Genomic DNA, 14,645 nt, shown 5'->3' with positions numbered 1-14,645 from the left:
CATTTTTTTTACCTCAGTTAATCAAAGTCAGTGGGAATACACTTGGAGTGCACAAATGTATGCTGCCAGAAATAAGTTTCTTTATGCCCATGCAAAAATGCGTATTTCAGTAGTTCAATTCTCCATTGACTTTCATTAGATCTTGCACGTTCGCAAAACGTGCACAAATTCCAAGTGTGAATCTTGCCTGAGAGGAAGCAGAATGGCTCTGAAATGAGCTACTGCATACAAATTATATATTTTAATTGAAATTAGCAACTGTTTAAAAAAAACAAAAAAACTCTTACCTAATAAAAACTATAATCTAATCTATCTATCTATCTATCTATCTATCTATCTATCTATCTATCTATCTATCTATCTATCTATCTATCTATCTATCTATCTATCTATCTATCTATCTATCTATCTATCTATCTATCTATCTATCTATCTATCTCTATCCCATTCAATTCTATCTCCTATTCGCACCCTCCATACACGTCGCCTATAGATAGCCTCAGGCATGTGCACATGTCAGGACCAGCATGCACCGCGGCATAACCTTATTTAGAATGCCGATAGATCCGCCTGTGCATTGTGGCCAATCAGAATCCTCGTTACATCCTCCCCGGCTCGCGTTCCTCAGCCGTGGAAAGGACCAATCGCAGCCGCGCTCTGCTCGTGACGTGGCCGCGACCATAAAAGCGGCCTCGCGGGGCGTTCTCTTTTCTTTCTTCTCCAGTGTCCCGGGTGAAGCTGAGCAGGGTGTGTGGTCGGGGCTGCGGGGGTTCCTTCTCCTGTTTCATTCCATTGTGCTAACTGCTGGAGAACTACAACTCCCAGCACGGGCTGAGCATTGTGGTGCACAGCAGCTGGGGAGCCCAGTGCAGACTGCTAGTGTGCTGCTCACCAGAGCTGTACATGCGGAATGACTAATCAGCAGTGTGCATTTTAGGAAACAAATTATTTTTTTGGGGGGAGGGGGCGGTTGCCATTTTGCAATTTTTTTTTTATTTTTTTTTGCAATTGTTTCAACCTGTCACCTTTAAGGTGCATTCCAGATGTGGGCCTAAACTTGCCCTGACAAGTTGGGGGGGGGGGGGGGGGGGGCTATTGTTAGTCACTGTGCTACCTCTGACACACCTGAGCTCTAGGGAGACTTCTGTTTGTCATTATTAAAGTTAGAACAAGTTTGACCTTTTATTTTGGCAATTCCATGAATGTTGGGTGGGGGAGAGCTGAAGCGGTTGGTGTTTATTGGTCTGTCTTGTGTTGCTGATTATTTCTGCAAAAAGTGTTATAACAAGCTTGAGACGCTTACAAATTGCAAATTGTTGCGTTAACTCTTAATGCGAGGCTTTGAGTCTTTTGGGAGAAAAGAGCAGTATAAATGTTCTGTCTTTTTTCTGTGCTTTGTGTGGTACCTGCGAGGCTGGTTTATGTGGTAGCTGTGGCTATATCTTGATGTTTAATGCATGGTTTGTCTGCAGTTGTCAGTCTTGTCCACTGTGGTATTCCCAGGATGCTTTGCAGCTTGTCCATTCTGACATTCCATATGTCTTTCATTCTTACGTAGGATGGCCGCCGCCAACAAGGAACGCACCTTTATCGCCATTAAGCCAGATGGAGTCCAGCGAGGGCTTGTCGGGGAGATCATCAAGCGTTTCGAACAGAAGGGGTTCAAGTTGGTGGCCATGAAATTCATGCAGGTACAGGAACTTTACAGTTGTGCTCCAAAAAGACAAATTCTGCATGACTTGTCAATGGGATTGATGGGGATTCTTCAGCTTTTAAACCAGTAGTGGTTCCGTGGCTCATTGTGTGAAAATGACAGCTAAACTGGGGATTGCAGTGGATCAGAGGCTGCGTATCTTTGTACTGCATCCGTTCTATCATGGGCAGTAGTATTGATTGTCTGAATGGCACAGGTTGGCTGGGCTGCTGTCAACCAGTTTGTGGCTGGCGGGTATGGTCAATAATACCAACTAGTGTGCTTTAGGTGACCCAGATCAGCTGATCAAACCAATCGCATGCTTCTCCATGAGTTCTCCAAGACATGACATCACTATCCATAGGGAACAGTGCTCCAATCACAGCAGCCTCTACAACTTGAAGCATTCTCATTGGCTGAATAGTGTGGGCGTGTTACTACAACCTATCTGAAACCTTGGGTAGAGCGCACCTTCTCTAACTCCTACCAGGCTAGTGGTGTTTTCCTGTGGACTTTCTCGCTGGGCCACCTAAACCATGCTAGCTCCTAAAAAAGATGCAAAGTTATTCGGAACTCGGGCAACTGGATGTCTCCACTAACTGGCATTCCTGTTGGATAATGGGGGACTTTATTTTAAAAGCCTCAAACCCTGTCCCAACACTTACCGAGCCTCCAGCAATGCCTAGCGGCTTCTGGCATCTGTGCACACAAGTCGGCGTGTCACCTGAACTGATGGCCAGCTTGCATGCACGGGGAAAGCTAGGTGCTACCGGAAGGCTGCTAGACATCGCTGGAGGCTTGGCAGGTATGTAGGGAGGGAGGTTTGTGGTTTTGTTAGGCCAGTTACTCAAGCAACTGGCAAGCACATGTATCTTGCATCAGACGCTCCCCTGCCAGTGCCCGATGCTAGGGAATGTGCTGTAGATAGAAACTTATGCAGCTTGAACATGGACAAATCAAGTACAGCAGGCATTGCCGCTGGCCCATTTTCAACCTGCATAATATTTACATCAACTTTATTGGCATGGACTTCACAGTTGATGAGACAAAGGGCTCTATTCATAAAGTTGTGGCGAAAAAACTCCTGGAGGGAAAATACCGCAGCGGTATTTTACACTTCTGGGTGGTCATTCAAAAAAATCTTTCCAGCTGCGATGCAAGAGCGGAGATATCCCGCTGAAAGCTGGCGGTAAGCTGTCGGAAGGCATGCGGAAACACTTCAGCCGGCAGAGTCCCTCCGTGCACTGCTCTCTCTGGGAGGTCTGTCCCATTCACTTGTAAGTAATCCGCAAAATCAGAGGAAGCGGTATTTCCCGTCCACATACCGCTTCCTCTAAACTTTATGAATGGCCATTTTGTTACTTTTTTCTAGATAAATCTAGAAAAACACTGGAGAAGGCGGAAATTTCTCGCTCTGCTGGGGGATTGTAGATTTTCATGCGGGAACAGCTTTTATGAATGCCCACTTTGCTAAATGGGACGGGAAAATCCGCTGTTTTGAGCGGAAAACTTGCGGTAACCTTTTATGAATAGAGCCCAAAGTTGGAGAAGTTTGTTGGGTTGCCACTCCAGTAGAAATTTAAGGATACCATTTTGGTGTCTGGTCTGTGAGGTGGAGGCATTTGTAAAGCTTCCTGTGCATGTTAGAGAGCTAGCCTGGTTTAGGGGACCCAGCAGGGAACATCTGCTAACGTGATTGGGTAGACTGCACCCTCTCGGGCAGCTAGGTTTCCAATAGGTTGGAGAAAACTACGCCCACACTATTCAGCCAATCACAACGCTCCCTGCTCTAGAGGGTGCTGGGATTGGAGAACTGTAACCTACCGGTATGAGGTGTTCTGGGTCCCCTAAACTAGACTGTGCCCATTAGTGCTGTCACCTGTTAGGTGGTAAGCCCCTGTTACTTGAATAATTTAGTCTGCTCTATAAAGCGCTGTGGAAAAAGTTGGCTCACAGGACCACCAGGCACATTGTTTTTGGCAATGAAGGTCTTTATACTTCTACTTCCTGTTGTGCCTTCTGGGACAGGAAGTAAAGTGAGAACTCCATTCTGGGGACACAGATTGCAAAGCCTGCTGCATTTTTAAATCTTTATAATTTGTCACAAAAAGCTTGTCCTGCCTTATTCCTTGACATGAAATTGCAGGTGCTATGATCCATTTTTCCCCCCTCTAACAAATGAATGCAGACTTGAACTCCCCTCTTCCTCTCTGCTCTCAAAGATGAGCAACGGCATAATGACCTTTAAAGAGACATTTGTTACAGCTGATGCAAATCCTGCAATAAATATGTAGTGACTACTTCCTGCTTTCATGGAAGCAGACATATTAACATCCTGTACCAATTACCTCTCTGCTGTGGCAGCCAGCTGACACAACTGGGGAATTAAATTACAGTTGTGATTAGTTACAAATGAGGAGGAATTAGACAGGCTAAACTCTCTAAATACATACAGGGAGCATTTATTCTCCCATCCTGTGTAAGAGCTCAGGTCCACTTTAAACTGGTATGGAAGTTGGAATGATCAATCCATAATCCTCAGTCTCTGGCCTGGATTTTTTTTGAGGGGTAAAATAGTGCCTCCTTTGTCTGGGTCATATTGGATCATAGTAATGGTTGCCAGTAGTTTAGCGAGTTAGAGATTGGTTGTAGTCCTGTATGACACTTACAGCAGGATCTTTTTGGAGCAATGCAGCCTGTTTTGGATTTGTTAAAGGAACAAAAACTAGTAGACTTTTATATATGTCGGCAATCCTCACTATGGCAATATATTACCCAGATGCTGCTTGAGAACTGTGACCCCCTAACTGAAGGATTTGAATTAGTCTAATGTGTCTGAAGGATCACCTCAGCTGTGTAAACAGTATATTATATAGGTCATCAGAAACTGTTGTTTCAAGTGATCTACTCCCATAATCTGGCATTGGTACTCTTCTCTTATTCAGTGTCCTTGGCAGAGTGCTGTTCCCCGCAGGGCTGTGGAGTTGGGACAAAAATCTTCTGACTCTAACTCCTCAGTTTATGAAACCACGACTCCAACTCCGGGTACCCAAAATGGCTCTGATTCTCAGACTCCTTAGCCTAATACTTAACAAGGCTATGGATTTTGTACAAAAATCATCCGACTCCAACGCCTCAGTTTATGAAATCTCAGACTCCGGGTGCCCAAAATTGCCTAGACTCCGACTCCACTGCCCTGGTTCCTCTCCCGTCCTTCCTATAGACAAGACACAGAACATTTATATCTCGCTTTTCTCCTGGTGGACTCAAAGTGCCAGAGCTGCAGCCACTAGGACACTCTATAGGCAGTAGCAGTGTTATGCTATACATACACGGTGCGTTTATGCGCTGGTAATGAGCCAGCGGCTCGATGCTGGCGCAACACCGCTCATGCGCGCAGATTGATTCCCGCTCGTCCCCGCGGGCGCTCCTTATCAGCCGCTCGATTCCCCACTATTGTTCACCCGCAGGGTTCGAGTGGGGAATCTATCCGGCGGGTCATTGGACCTGTTGAATATTATCAATCGAGCCATCAGCGGCTCTATTGACTATTGATAAGTAAGAATCTAACCATGTATGTTTAGCATTAGGGAGACTTGCCCAAGGTCTCCTACTGAATAGGTGCTGGCTTACTGAACAGGAAGAGCTGAGATTCAAACCCTGGTTGTCTGTCAGAGGCAGAGCCCTTAACCATTACACTATCCAGCCACCACTATAGGATGCCACATACAGCCCAGCAGGGTTCTGAATAACATTTGCAGTGATTGTGAACGGTCACCGAAAATGATCAAGAACAGTTGTTTTGAGTGGCAGTTCGTATGTCTGAAGCTTTTTAGATTCAAATAAGACCTTGCATTGTATATTACATACTGCATGAGCTAGTCCGTCCCCCCCCCCCCCCCCCCCCCTCCTCCTTCAGGGGCAGGAAGAAAGTTTTTTATTAAGTGCAGACAGCAACAGATCACATCTGAAATTAAAGGACAATACCAGTTGCCTGGCAGCCCTGCTGATCCTATCTCTAATACTTTCAGCCATAGACCCTGAACAAGCATGCAGCAGATCAGGTGTTCTAACTGGATTTCCCGCATCCTTGTTTCTGGCGTGATTCAGACACTAATGCAGCCAAATAGATCACCAGCACTGCCAGGAAACTTGCATAGAAATTAATATATATGGCAGACTCCATACTCTTTTTCACTTCAGTTGTCCTTTAAATAGTGCTTTAACTATTTGAAAAGGCCTTAGCCACCCCCCTATTCATATAGCATCATGGTCCTGATATTCTAGAAGACTTTATCCATTTGAAATGCAAGGGGTGGTAAGAGAATCACAATCAGAATACAATGACAGTAAGGCAGGGGTGTCATCTCAAATACAAAGTCGGATGTAATTTAACACTAGGATCGAGTTGTGGGCCAACCTCAATGTCTACTGGCCACCTTATAAAGTTCCCTGGTGTCTAATTGCCCCCTTTCAACCCCTATACAGTTCACCGGTGTCTAGTGGTCTTCCCTCCATACAGTTCCCTGGTGTCTAGTGGCCCTCCTCCCTCCCCTATACATTTCCCTGGTGTCCAGTGGTCCTCCCTCTATATAGTTCCCTGGTATCTAGTGGCCCCCACCCTTCCCTATATAGTTCCCTGGTGTCTAGAGGCCCTCGCCTATACAATTCCCTAGTGTTTAGGGCTCTCCCCCTACCTCCCTCATAGGGCTTCACCTCCAGTTTAGCTTCCCTGGTGGTCTAGAGTGGGCCAAACATAATGCAAAGTGGGGAAACCACTTGGGGTGCAAAATGTAATGGTGCAGAGGGCCAGCTTTGGCCTGCGGGCCGGAGTTTGCCATGTATGCTGTAAGGCAATAGGCTAAAATGAAGACCACCAGAACGGAAAATAGTATCAACTCATTGTGCTGTTCTGACTACAGCTGAGCACTGAGGCCTTTATTTTTGGTCGTTTCAGGGTGGTGTGAAGGCTGGTTTAGTAGTGGGGCAGAATGTTTTTGCCTGGAGTCAGTGCCGTGGCTGCTGGGGACATTATGGGGTCTTGTTACCAGGAGTCAGTGCCGTGGCTGCTGGGGACATTATGGGGTCTTGTTACCAGGAGTCAGTGCTGTGGCTGCTGGGGACATTATGGGGTCTTGTTACCAGGAGTCAGTGCTGTGGCTGCTGGGGACATTATGGGGTCTTGTTACCAGGAGTCAGTGCCGTGGCTGCTAGGGACATTATAGGGTCTTGTTACCAGGAGTCAGTGCCATGGCTGCTAGGGACATTATGGGGTCTTGTTACCAGGAGTCAGTGCCATGGCTGCTGGGGACATTATGGGGTCTTGTTACCAGGAGTCAGTGCCGTGGCTGCTGGGGACATTATGGGGTCTTGTTACCAGGAGTCAGTGCTGTGGCTGCTGGGGACATTATGGGGTCTTGTTACCAGGAGTCAGTGCCGTGGCTGCTGGGGACAATATGGGGTCTTGTTACCAGGAGTCAGTGCCGTGGCTGCTGGGGACATTATGGGGGTCTTGTTACCAGGAGTCAGTGCCGTGGCTGCTGGGGACATTATGGGGGTCTTGTTACCAGGAGTCAGTGCCATGGCTGCTGGGGACATTATGGGGTCTTGTTACCAGGAGTCAGTGCCGTGGCTGCTGGGGACATTATGGGGTCTTGTTACCAGGAGTCAGTGCCGTGGCTGCTGGGAACATTATGGGGTCTTGTTACCAGGAGGCAGTGCTGTGGCTGCTGGGGACATGATGGGGTCTTGTTACCAGTAGTCAGTGCTGTGGCTGCTGGGGACATTATGGGGTCTTGTTACCAGGAGTTAGTGCTGTGGCTGCTGGAGACATTATGGGGTCTTGTTACCAGGAGGCAGTGCCGTGGCTGCTGGGGACATGATGGGGTCTTGTTACCAGGAGTCAGTGCTGTGGCTGCTGGGGACATTATGGGGTCTTGTTACCAGGAGGCAGTGCTGTGGCTGCTGGGGACATTATGGGGTCTTGTTACCAGGAGGCAGTGCTGTGGCTGCTGGGGACATTATGGGGTCTTGTTACCAGGAGTTAGTGCTGTGGCTGCTGGAGACATTATGGGGTCTTGTTACCAGGAGGCAGTGCCGTGGCTGCTGGGGACATGATGGGGTCTTGTTACCAGGAGTCAGTGCCGTGGCTGCTGGGGACATTATGGGGTCTTGTTACCAGGAGTCAGTGCTGTGGCTGCTGGGGACATGATGGGGTCTTGTTACCAGGAGTCAGTGCTGTGGCTGCTGGGGACATGATGGGGTCTTGTTACCAGGAGTTAGTGCTGTGGCTGCAGGGGACATTATGGGGGTCTTGTTACCAGGAGTCAGTGCTGTGGCTGCTGGGGACATGATGGGGTCTTGTTACCAGGAGTTAGTGCTGTGGCTGCTGGGGACATTATGGGGTCTTGTTACCAGGAGTTAGTGCTGTGGCTGCTGGAGACATTATAGGGTCTTGTTACCAGGAGGCAGTGCCGTGGCTGCTGGGGACATGATGGGGTCTTGTTACCAGTAGTCAGTGCTGTGGCTGCTGGGGGCATTATGGGGTCTTGTTACCAGGAGTCAGTGCTGTGGCTGCTGGGGACATGATGGGGTCTTGTTACCAGGAGTCAGTGCCGTGGCTGCTGGGGACATGATGGGGTCTTGTTACCAGGAGTTAGTGCTGTGGCTGCTGGGGACATTATGGGGTCTTGTTACCAGGAGGCAGTGCTGTGGCTGCTGGAGACATTATGGGGTCTTGTTACCAGGAGGCAGTGCCGTGGCTGCTGGGGACATGATGGGGTCTTGTTACCAGTAGTCAGTGCTGTGGCTGCTGGGGACATTATGGGGTCTTGTTACCAGTAGTCAGTGCCGTGGCTGCTGGGGACATTATGGGGTCTTGTTACCAGGAGGCAGTGCCGTGGCTGCTGGGGACATGATGGGGTCTTGTTACCAGTAGTCAGTGCTGTGGCTGCTGGGGACATTATGGGGTCTTGTTACCAGGAGGCAGTGCTGTGGCTGCTGGGGACATTATGGGGTCTTGTTACCAGGAGTCAGTGCTGTGGCTGCTGGGGACATTATGGGGTCTTGTTACCAGGAGGCAATGCTGTGGCTGCTGGGGGCATTATGGGGTCTTGTTACCAGGAGTCAGTGCTGTGGCTGCTGGGGACATTATGGGGTCTTGTTACCAGGAGGCAGTGCCGTGGCTGCTGGGGACATGATGGGGTCTTGTTACCAGTAGTCAGTGCTGTGGCTGCTGGGGACATTATGGGGTCTTGTTACCAGGAGGCAGTGCTGTGGCTGCTGGGGACATTATGGGGTCTTGTTACCAGGAGGCAGTGCTGTGGCTGCTGGGGACATTATGGGGTCTTGTTACCAGGAGTCAGTGCTGTGGCTGCTGGGGACATTATGGGGTCTTGTTACCAGGAGGCAATGCGGTGGCTGCTGGGGGCATTATGGGGTCTTGTTACCAGGAGTCAGTGCTGTGGCTGCTGGGGACATTATGGGGTCTTGTTACCAGGAGGCAGTGCCGTGGCTGCTGGGGACATGATGGGGTCTTGTTACCAGTAGTCAGTGCTGTGGCTGCTGGGGACATTATGGGGTCTTGTTACCAGGAGGCAGTGCTGTGGCTGCTGGGGACATTATGGGGTCTTGTTACCAGGAGTCAGTGCTGTGGCTGCTGGGGACATTATGGGGTCTTGTTACCAGGAGTCAGTGCCGTGGCTGCTGGGGACATTATGGGGTCTTGTTACCAGGAGTCAGTGCCGTGGCTGCTGGGGACATTATGGGGTCTTGTTACCAGGAGTCAGTGCTGTGGCTGCTGGGGACATGATGGGGTCTTGTTACCAGGAGTCAGTGCTGTGGCTGCTGGGGACATTATGGGGGTCTTGTTACCAGGAGTCAGTGCTGTGGCTGCTGGGGACATGATGGGGTCTTGTTACCAGGAGTCAGTGCCGTGGCTGCTGGGGACATTATGGGGGTCTTGTTACCAGGAGTCAGTGCCGTGGCTGCTGGGGACATGATGGGGTCTTGTTACCAGGAGTCAGTGCTGTGGCTGCTGGGGACATTATGGGGTCTTGTTACCAGGAGTCAGTGCCGTGGCTGCTGGGGACATTATGGGGTCTTGTTACCAGGAGTCAGTGCCGTGGCTGCTGGGGACATTATGGGGTCTTGTTACCAGGAGTCAGTGCTGTGGCTGCTGGGGACATGATGGGGTCTTGTTACCAGGAGTCAGTGCTGTGGCTGCTGGGGACATGATGGGGTCTTGTTACCAGGAGTCAGTGCCGTAGCTGCTGGGGACATGATGGGGTCTTGTTACCAGGAGTCAGTGCTGTGGCTGCTGGGGACATTATGGGGGTCTTGTTACCAGGAGGCAGTGCTGTGGCTGCTGGGGACATGATGGGGTCTTGTTACCAGGAGTCAGTGCCGTGGCTGCTGGGGACATTATGGGGTCTTGTTACCAGGAGTCAGTGCCGTGGCTGCTGGGGACATTATGGGGGTCTTGTTACCAGGAGGCAGTGCTGTGGCTGCTGGGGACATGATGGGGTCTTGTTACCAGGAGTCAGTGCTGTGGCTGCTGGGGGCATTATGGGGTCTTGTTACCAGGAGTCAGTGCCGTGGCTGCTGGGGACATTATGGGGTCTTGTTACCAGGAGTCAGTGCCGTGGCTGCTGGGGACATTATGGGGTCTTGTTACCAGGAGTCAGTGCTGTGGCTGCTGGGGACATTATGGGGTCTTGTTACCAGGAGGCAGTGCCGTGGCTGCTGGGGACATGATGGGGTCTTGTTACCAGGAGGCAATGCCATGGCTGCTGGGGACATTATGGGGTCTTGTTACCAGGAGGCAGTGCCGTGGCTGCTGGGGACATTATGGGGGTCTTGTTACCAGGAGTCAGTGCTGTGGCTGCTGGGGACATGATGGGGTCTTGTTACCAGGAGTCAGTGCTGTGGCTGCTGGGGGCATTATGGGGTCTTGTTACCAGGAGTCAGTGCCGTGGCTGCTGGGGACATTATGGGGTCTTGTTACCAGGAGTCAGTGCTGTGGCTGCTGGGGACATTATGGGGTCTTGTTACCAGGAGTCAGTGCTGTGGCTGCTGGGGACATTATGGGGTCTTGTTACCAGGAGTCAGTGCTGTGGCTGCTGGGGACATTATGGGGTCTTGTTACCAGGAGTCAGTGCTGTGGCTGCTGGGGACATTATGGGGGTCTTGTTACCTGGAGTCAGTGCTGTGGCTGCTGGGGACATTATGGGGTCTTGTTACCAGGAGTCAGTGCTGTGGCTGCTGGGGACATTATGGGGGTCTTGTTACCAGGAGTCAGTGCTGTGGCTGCTGGGGACATTATGGGGTCTTGTTACCTGGAGTCAGTGCCGTGGCTGCTAGGGCCATTATGGGGTCTTGTTACCAGGAGTCAGTGCTGTGGCTGCTGGGGACATGATGGGGTCTTGTTACCAGGAGTCAGTGCCGTGGCTGCTAGGGCCATTATGGGGTCTTGTTACCAGGAGGCAGTGCTGTGGCTGCTGGGGACATGATGGGGTCTTGTTACCAGGAGTCAGTGCTGTGGCTGCTGGGGACATTATGGGGTCTTGTTACCAGGAGTCAGTGCTGTGGCTGCTGGGGACATTATGGGGTCTTGTTACCAGGAGTCAGTGCTGTGGCTGCTGGGGACATGATGGGGTCTTGTTACCAGGAGTCAGTGCTGTGGCTGCTGGGGACATTATGGGGTCTTGTTACCAGGATTCAGTGCTGTGGCTGCTGGGGACATGATGGGGTCTTGTTACCAGGAGTCAGTGCTGTGGCTGCTGGGGACATTATGGGGTCTTGTTACCAGGAGTCAGTGCCGTGGCTGCTGGGGACATTATGGGGTCTTGTTACCAGGAGTCAGTGCTGTGGCTGCTGGGGACATTATGGGGTCTTGTTACCAGTAGTCAGTGCTGTGGCTGCTGGGGACATTATGGGGTCTTGTTACCAGGAGTCAGTGCTGTGGCTGCTGGTGACATTATGGGGTCTTGTTACCAGGAGTCAGTGCTGTGGCTGCTGGGGACATTATGGGGTCTTGTTACCAGGAGTCAGTGCTGTGGCTGCTGGGGACATTATGGGGTCTTGTTACCAGGAGTCAGTGCTGTGGCTGCTGGAGACATTATGGGGTCTTGTTACCAGGAGTTAGTGCTGTGGCTGCTGGAGACATTATGGGGTCTTGTTACCAGGAGGCAGTGCCGTGGCTGCTGGGGACATGATGGGGTCTTGTTACCAGGAGTCAGTGCTGTGGCTGTTGGGGACATTATGGGGGTCTTGTTACCAGGAGTCAGTGCCGTGGCTGCTAGGGACATTATAGGGTCTTGTTACCAGGAGTCAGTGCCGTGGCTGCTGGGGACATTATAGGGTCTTGTTACCAGGAGTCAGTGCTGTGGCTGCTGGGGACATGATGGGGTCTTGTTACCAGGAGTCAGTGCTGTGGCTGCTGGGGACATTATGGGGTCTTGTTACCAGGAGTCAGTGCTGTGGCTGCTGGGGACATGATGGGGTCTTGTTACCAGGAGTCAGTGCCGTGGCTGCTGGGGACATTATGGGGTCTTGTTACCAGGAGTCAGTGCTGTGGCTGCTGGGGGCATTATAGGGTCTTGTTACCAGGAGTCAGTGCCGTGGCTGCTGGGGACATTATGGGGTCTTGTTACCAGGAGTCAGTGCCGTGGCTGCTGGGGACATTATGGGGGTCTTGTTACCAGGAGTCAGTGCTGTGGCTGCTGGGGACATTATGGGGTCTTGTTACCAGGAGTCAGTGCCGTGGCTGCTGGGGACATTATGGGGTCTTGTTGCCAGGAGTCAGTGCTGTGGCTGCTGGGGACATGATGGGGTCTTGTTACCAGGAGTCAGTGCTGTGGCTGCTGGGGACATGATGGGGTCTTGTTGCCAGGAGTCAGTGCTGTGGCTGCTGGGGACATGATGGGGTCTTGTTACCAGGAGTCAGTGCTGTGGCTGCTGGGGACATGATGGGGTCTTGTTACCAGGAGGCAGTGCTGTGGCTGCTGGGGACATGATGGGGTCTTGTTACCAGGAGGCAGTGCTGTGGCTGCTGGGGACATGATGGGGTCTTGTTGCCAGGAGTCAGTGCTGTGGCTGCTGGGGACATGATGGGGTCTTGTTACCAGGAGTCAGTGCTGTGGCTTCTGGGGACATGATGGGGTCTTGTTACCAGGAGGCAGTGCTGTGGCTGCTGGGGACATGATGGGGTCTTGTTACCAGGAGGCAGTGCTGTGGCTGCTGGGGACATGATGGGGTCTTGTTACCAGGAGTCAGTGCTGTGGCTGCTGGGGACATTATGGGGTCTTGTTACCAGGAGTCAGTGCTGTGGCTGCTGGGGACATGATGGGGTCTTGTTACCAGGATGCAGTGCTGTGGCTGCTGGGGACATTATGGGGTCTTGTTACCAGGAGTCAGTGCCGTGGCTGCTGGGGACATTATGGGGTCTTGTTGCCAGGAGTCAGTGCTGTGGCTGCTGGGGACATGATGGGGTCTTGTTACCAGGAGGCAGTGCTGTGGCTGCTGGGGACATGATGGGGTCTTGTTACCAGGAGTCAGTGCTGTGGCTGCTGGGGGCATTATGGGGTCTTGTTACCAGGAGTCAGTGCTGTGGCTGCTGGGGACATTATGGGGTCTTGTTACCAGGAGTTAGTGCCGTGGCTGCTGGGGACATTATGGGGTCTTGTTACCAGGAGGCAGTGCCGTGGCTGCTGGGGACATGATGGGGTCTTGTTACCAGGAGTTAGTGCTGTGGCTGCTGGAGACATTATGGGGTCTTGTTACCAGGAGGCAGTGCTGTGGCTGCTGGGGACATTATGGGGTCTTGTTACCAGGAGTCAGTGCTGTGGCTGCTGGGGACATGATGGGGTCTTGTTACCAGGAGGCAGTGCTGTGGCTGCTGGGGACATGATGGGGTCTTGTTACCAGGAGGCAGTGCCGTGGCTGCTGGGGACATGATGGGGTCTTGTTACCAGGAGTTAGTGCTGTGGCTGCTGGGGACATTATGGGGTCTTGTTACCAGGAGTCAGTGCCGTGGCTGCTGGGGACATTATGGGGTCTTGTTACCAGGAGTCAGTGCTGTGGCTGCTGGGGACATGATGGGGTCTTGTTACCAGGAGTTAGTGCTGTGGCTGCTGGGGACATTATGGGGTCTTGTTACCAGGAGTCAGTGCTGTGGCTGCTGGGGACATGATGGGGTCTTGTTACCAGGAGTTAGTGCTGTGGCTGCTGGGGACATTATGGGGTCTTGTTACCAGGAGTCAGTGCTGTGGCTGCTGGGGACATTATGGGGTCTTGTTACCAGGAGTCAGTGCTGTGGCTGCTGGGGACATTATGGGGTCTTGTTACCAGGAGTCAGTGCCGTGGCTGCTGGGGACATGATGGGGTCTTGTTACCAGGAGTCAGTGCTGTGGCTGCTGGGGACATTATGGGGTCTTGTTACCAGGAGGCAGTGCTGTGGCTGCTGGGGACATTATGGGGTCTTGTTACCAGGAGGCAGTGCTGTGGCTGCTGGGGACATTATGGGGTCTTGTTACCAGGAGTTAGTGCTGTGGCTGCTGGGGACATTATGGGGTCTTGTTACCAGGAGTTAGTGCTGTGGCTGCTGGGGACATTATGGGGTCTTGTTACCAGGAGGCAGTGCCGTGGCTGCTGGGGACATGATGGGGTCTTGTTACCAGGAGGCAGTGCTGTGGCTGCTGGGGACATGATGGGGTCTTGTTACCAGGAGGCAGTGCTGTGGCTGCTGGGGACATTATGGGGTCTTGTTACCAGGAGGCAGTGCTGTGGCTGCTGGGGACATTATGGGGTCTTGTTACCAGGAGGCAGTGCTGTGGCTGCTGGGGACATGATGGGGTCTTGTTACCAGGAGTTAGTGCTGTGGCTGCTGGGGACATTATGGGGTCTTGTTACCAGGAGGCAGTGCCGTGGCTGCTGGGGACATGATGGGGTCTTG

General features: G+C 51.8%; 1 protein-coding gene across 1 annotated transcript in view; it reads left to right on the top strand.

Annotated features, from left to right (window-relative positions):
• The first annotated feature begins 642 nt into the window (after positions 1 to 642).
• LOC137524200 (nucleoside diphosphate kinase A1) overlaps positions 643 to 14,645 on the top strand; it is a 32,136-nt gene continuing 18,133 nt past the window's right edge. The window contains exons 1-2 of the mRNA XM_068243792.1: positions 643 to 747; positions 1,559 to 1,691. Coding sequence (XP_068099893.1) covers positions 1,560 to 1,691 — 132 coding nt within the window. The 5' untranslated portion in view covers positions 643 to 747; position 1,559. The remainder of the gene's footprint in view (positions 748 to 1,558; positions 1,692 to 14,645) is intronic.

This window comes from Hyperolius riggenbachi, chromosome 7 (assembly GCF_040937935.1).
Source record: "Hyperolius riggenbachi isolate aHypRig1 chromosome 7, aHypRig1.pri, whole genome shotgun sequence".
NCBI classification, from domain to species: domain Eukaryota; kingdom Metazoa; phylum Chordata; class Amphibia; order Anura; family Hyperoliidae; genus Hyperolius; species Hyperolius riggenbachi.
This window is presented reverse-complemented; position numbering and strand designations above follow the sequence as displayed.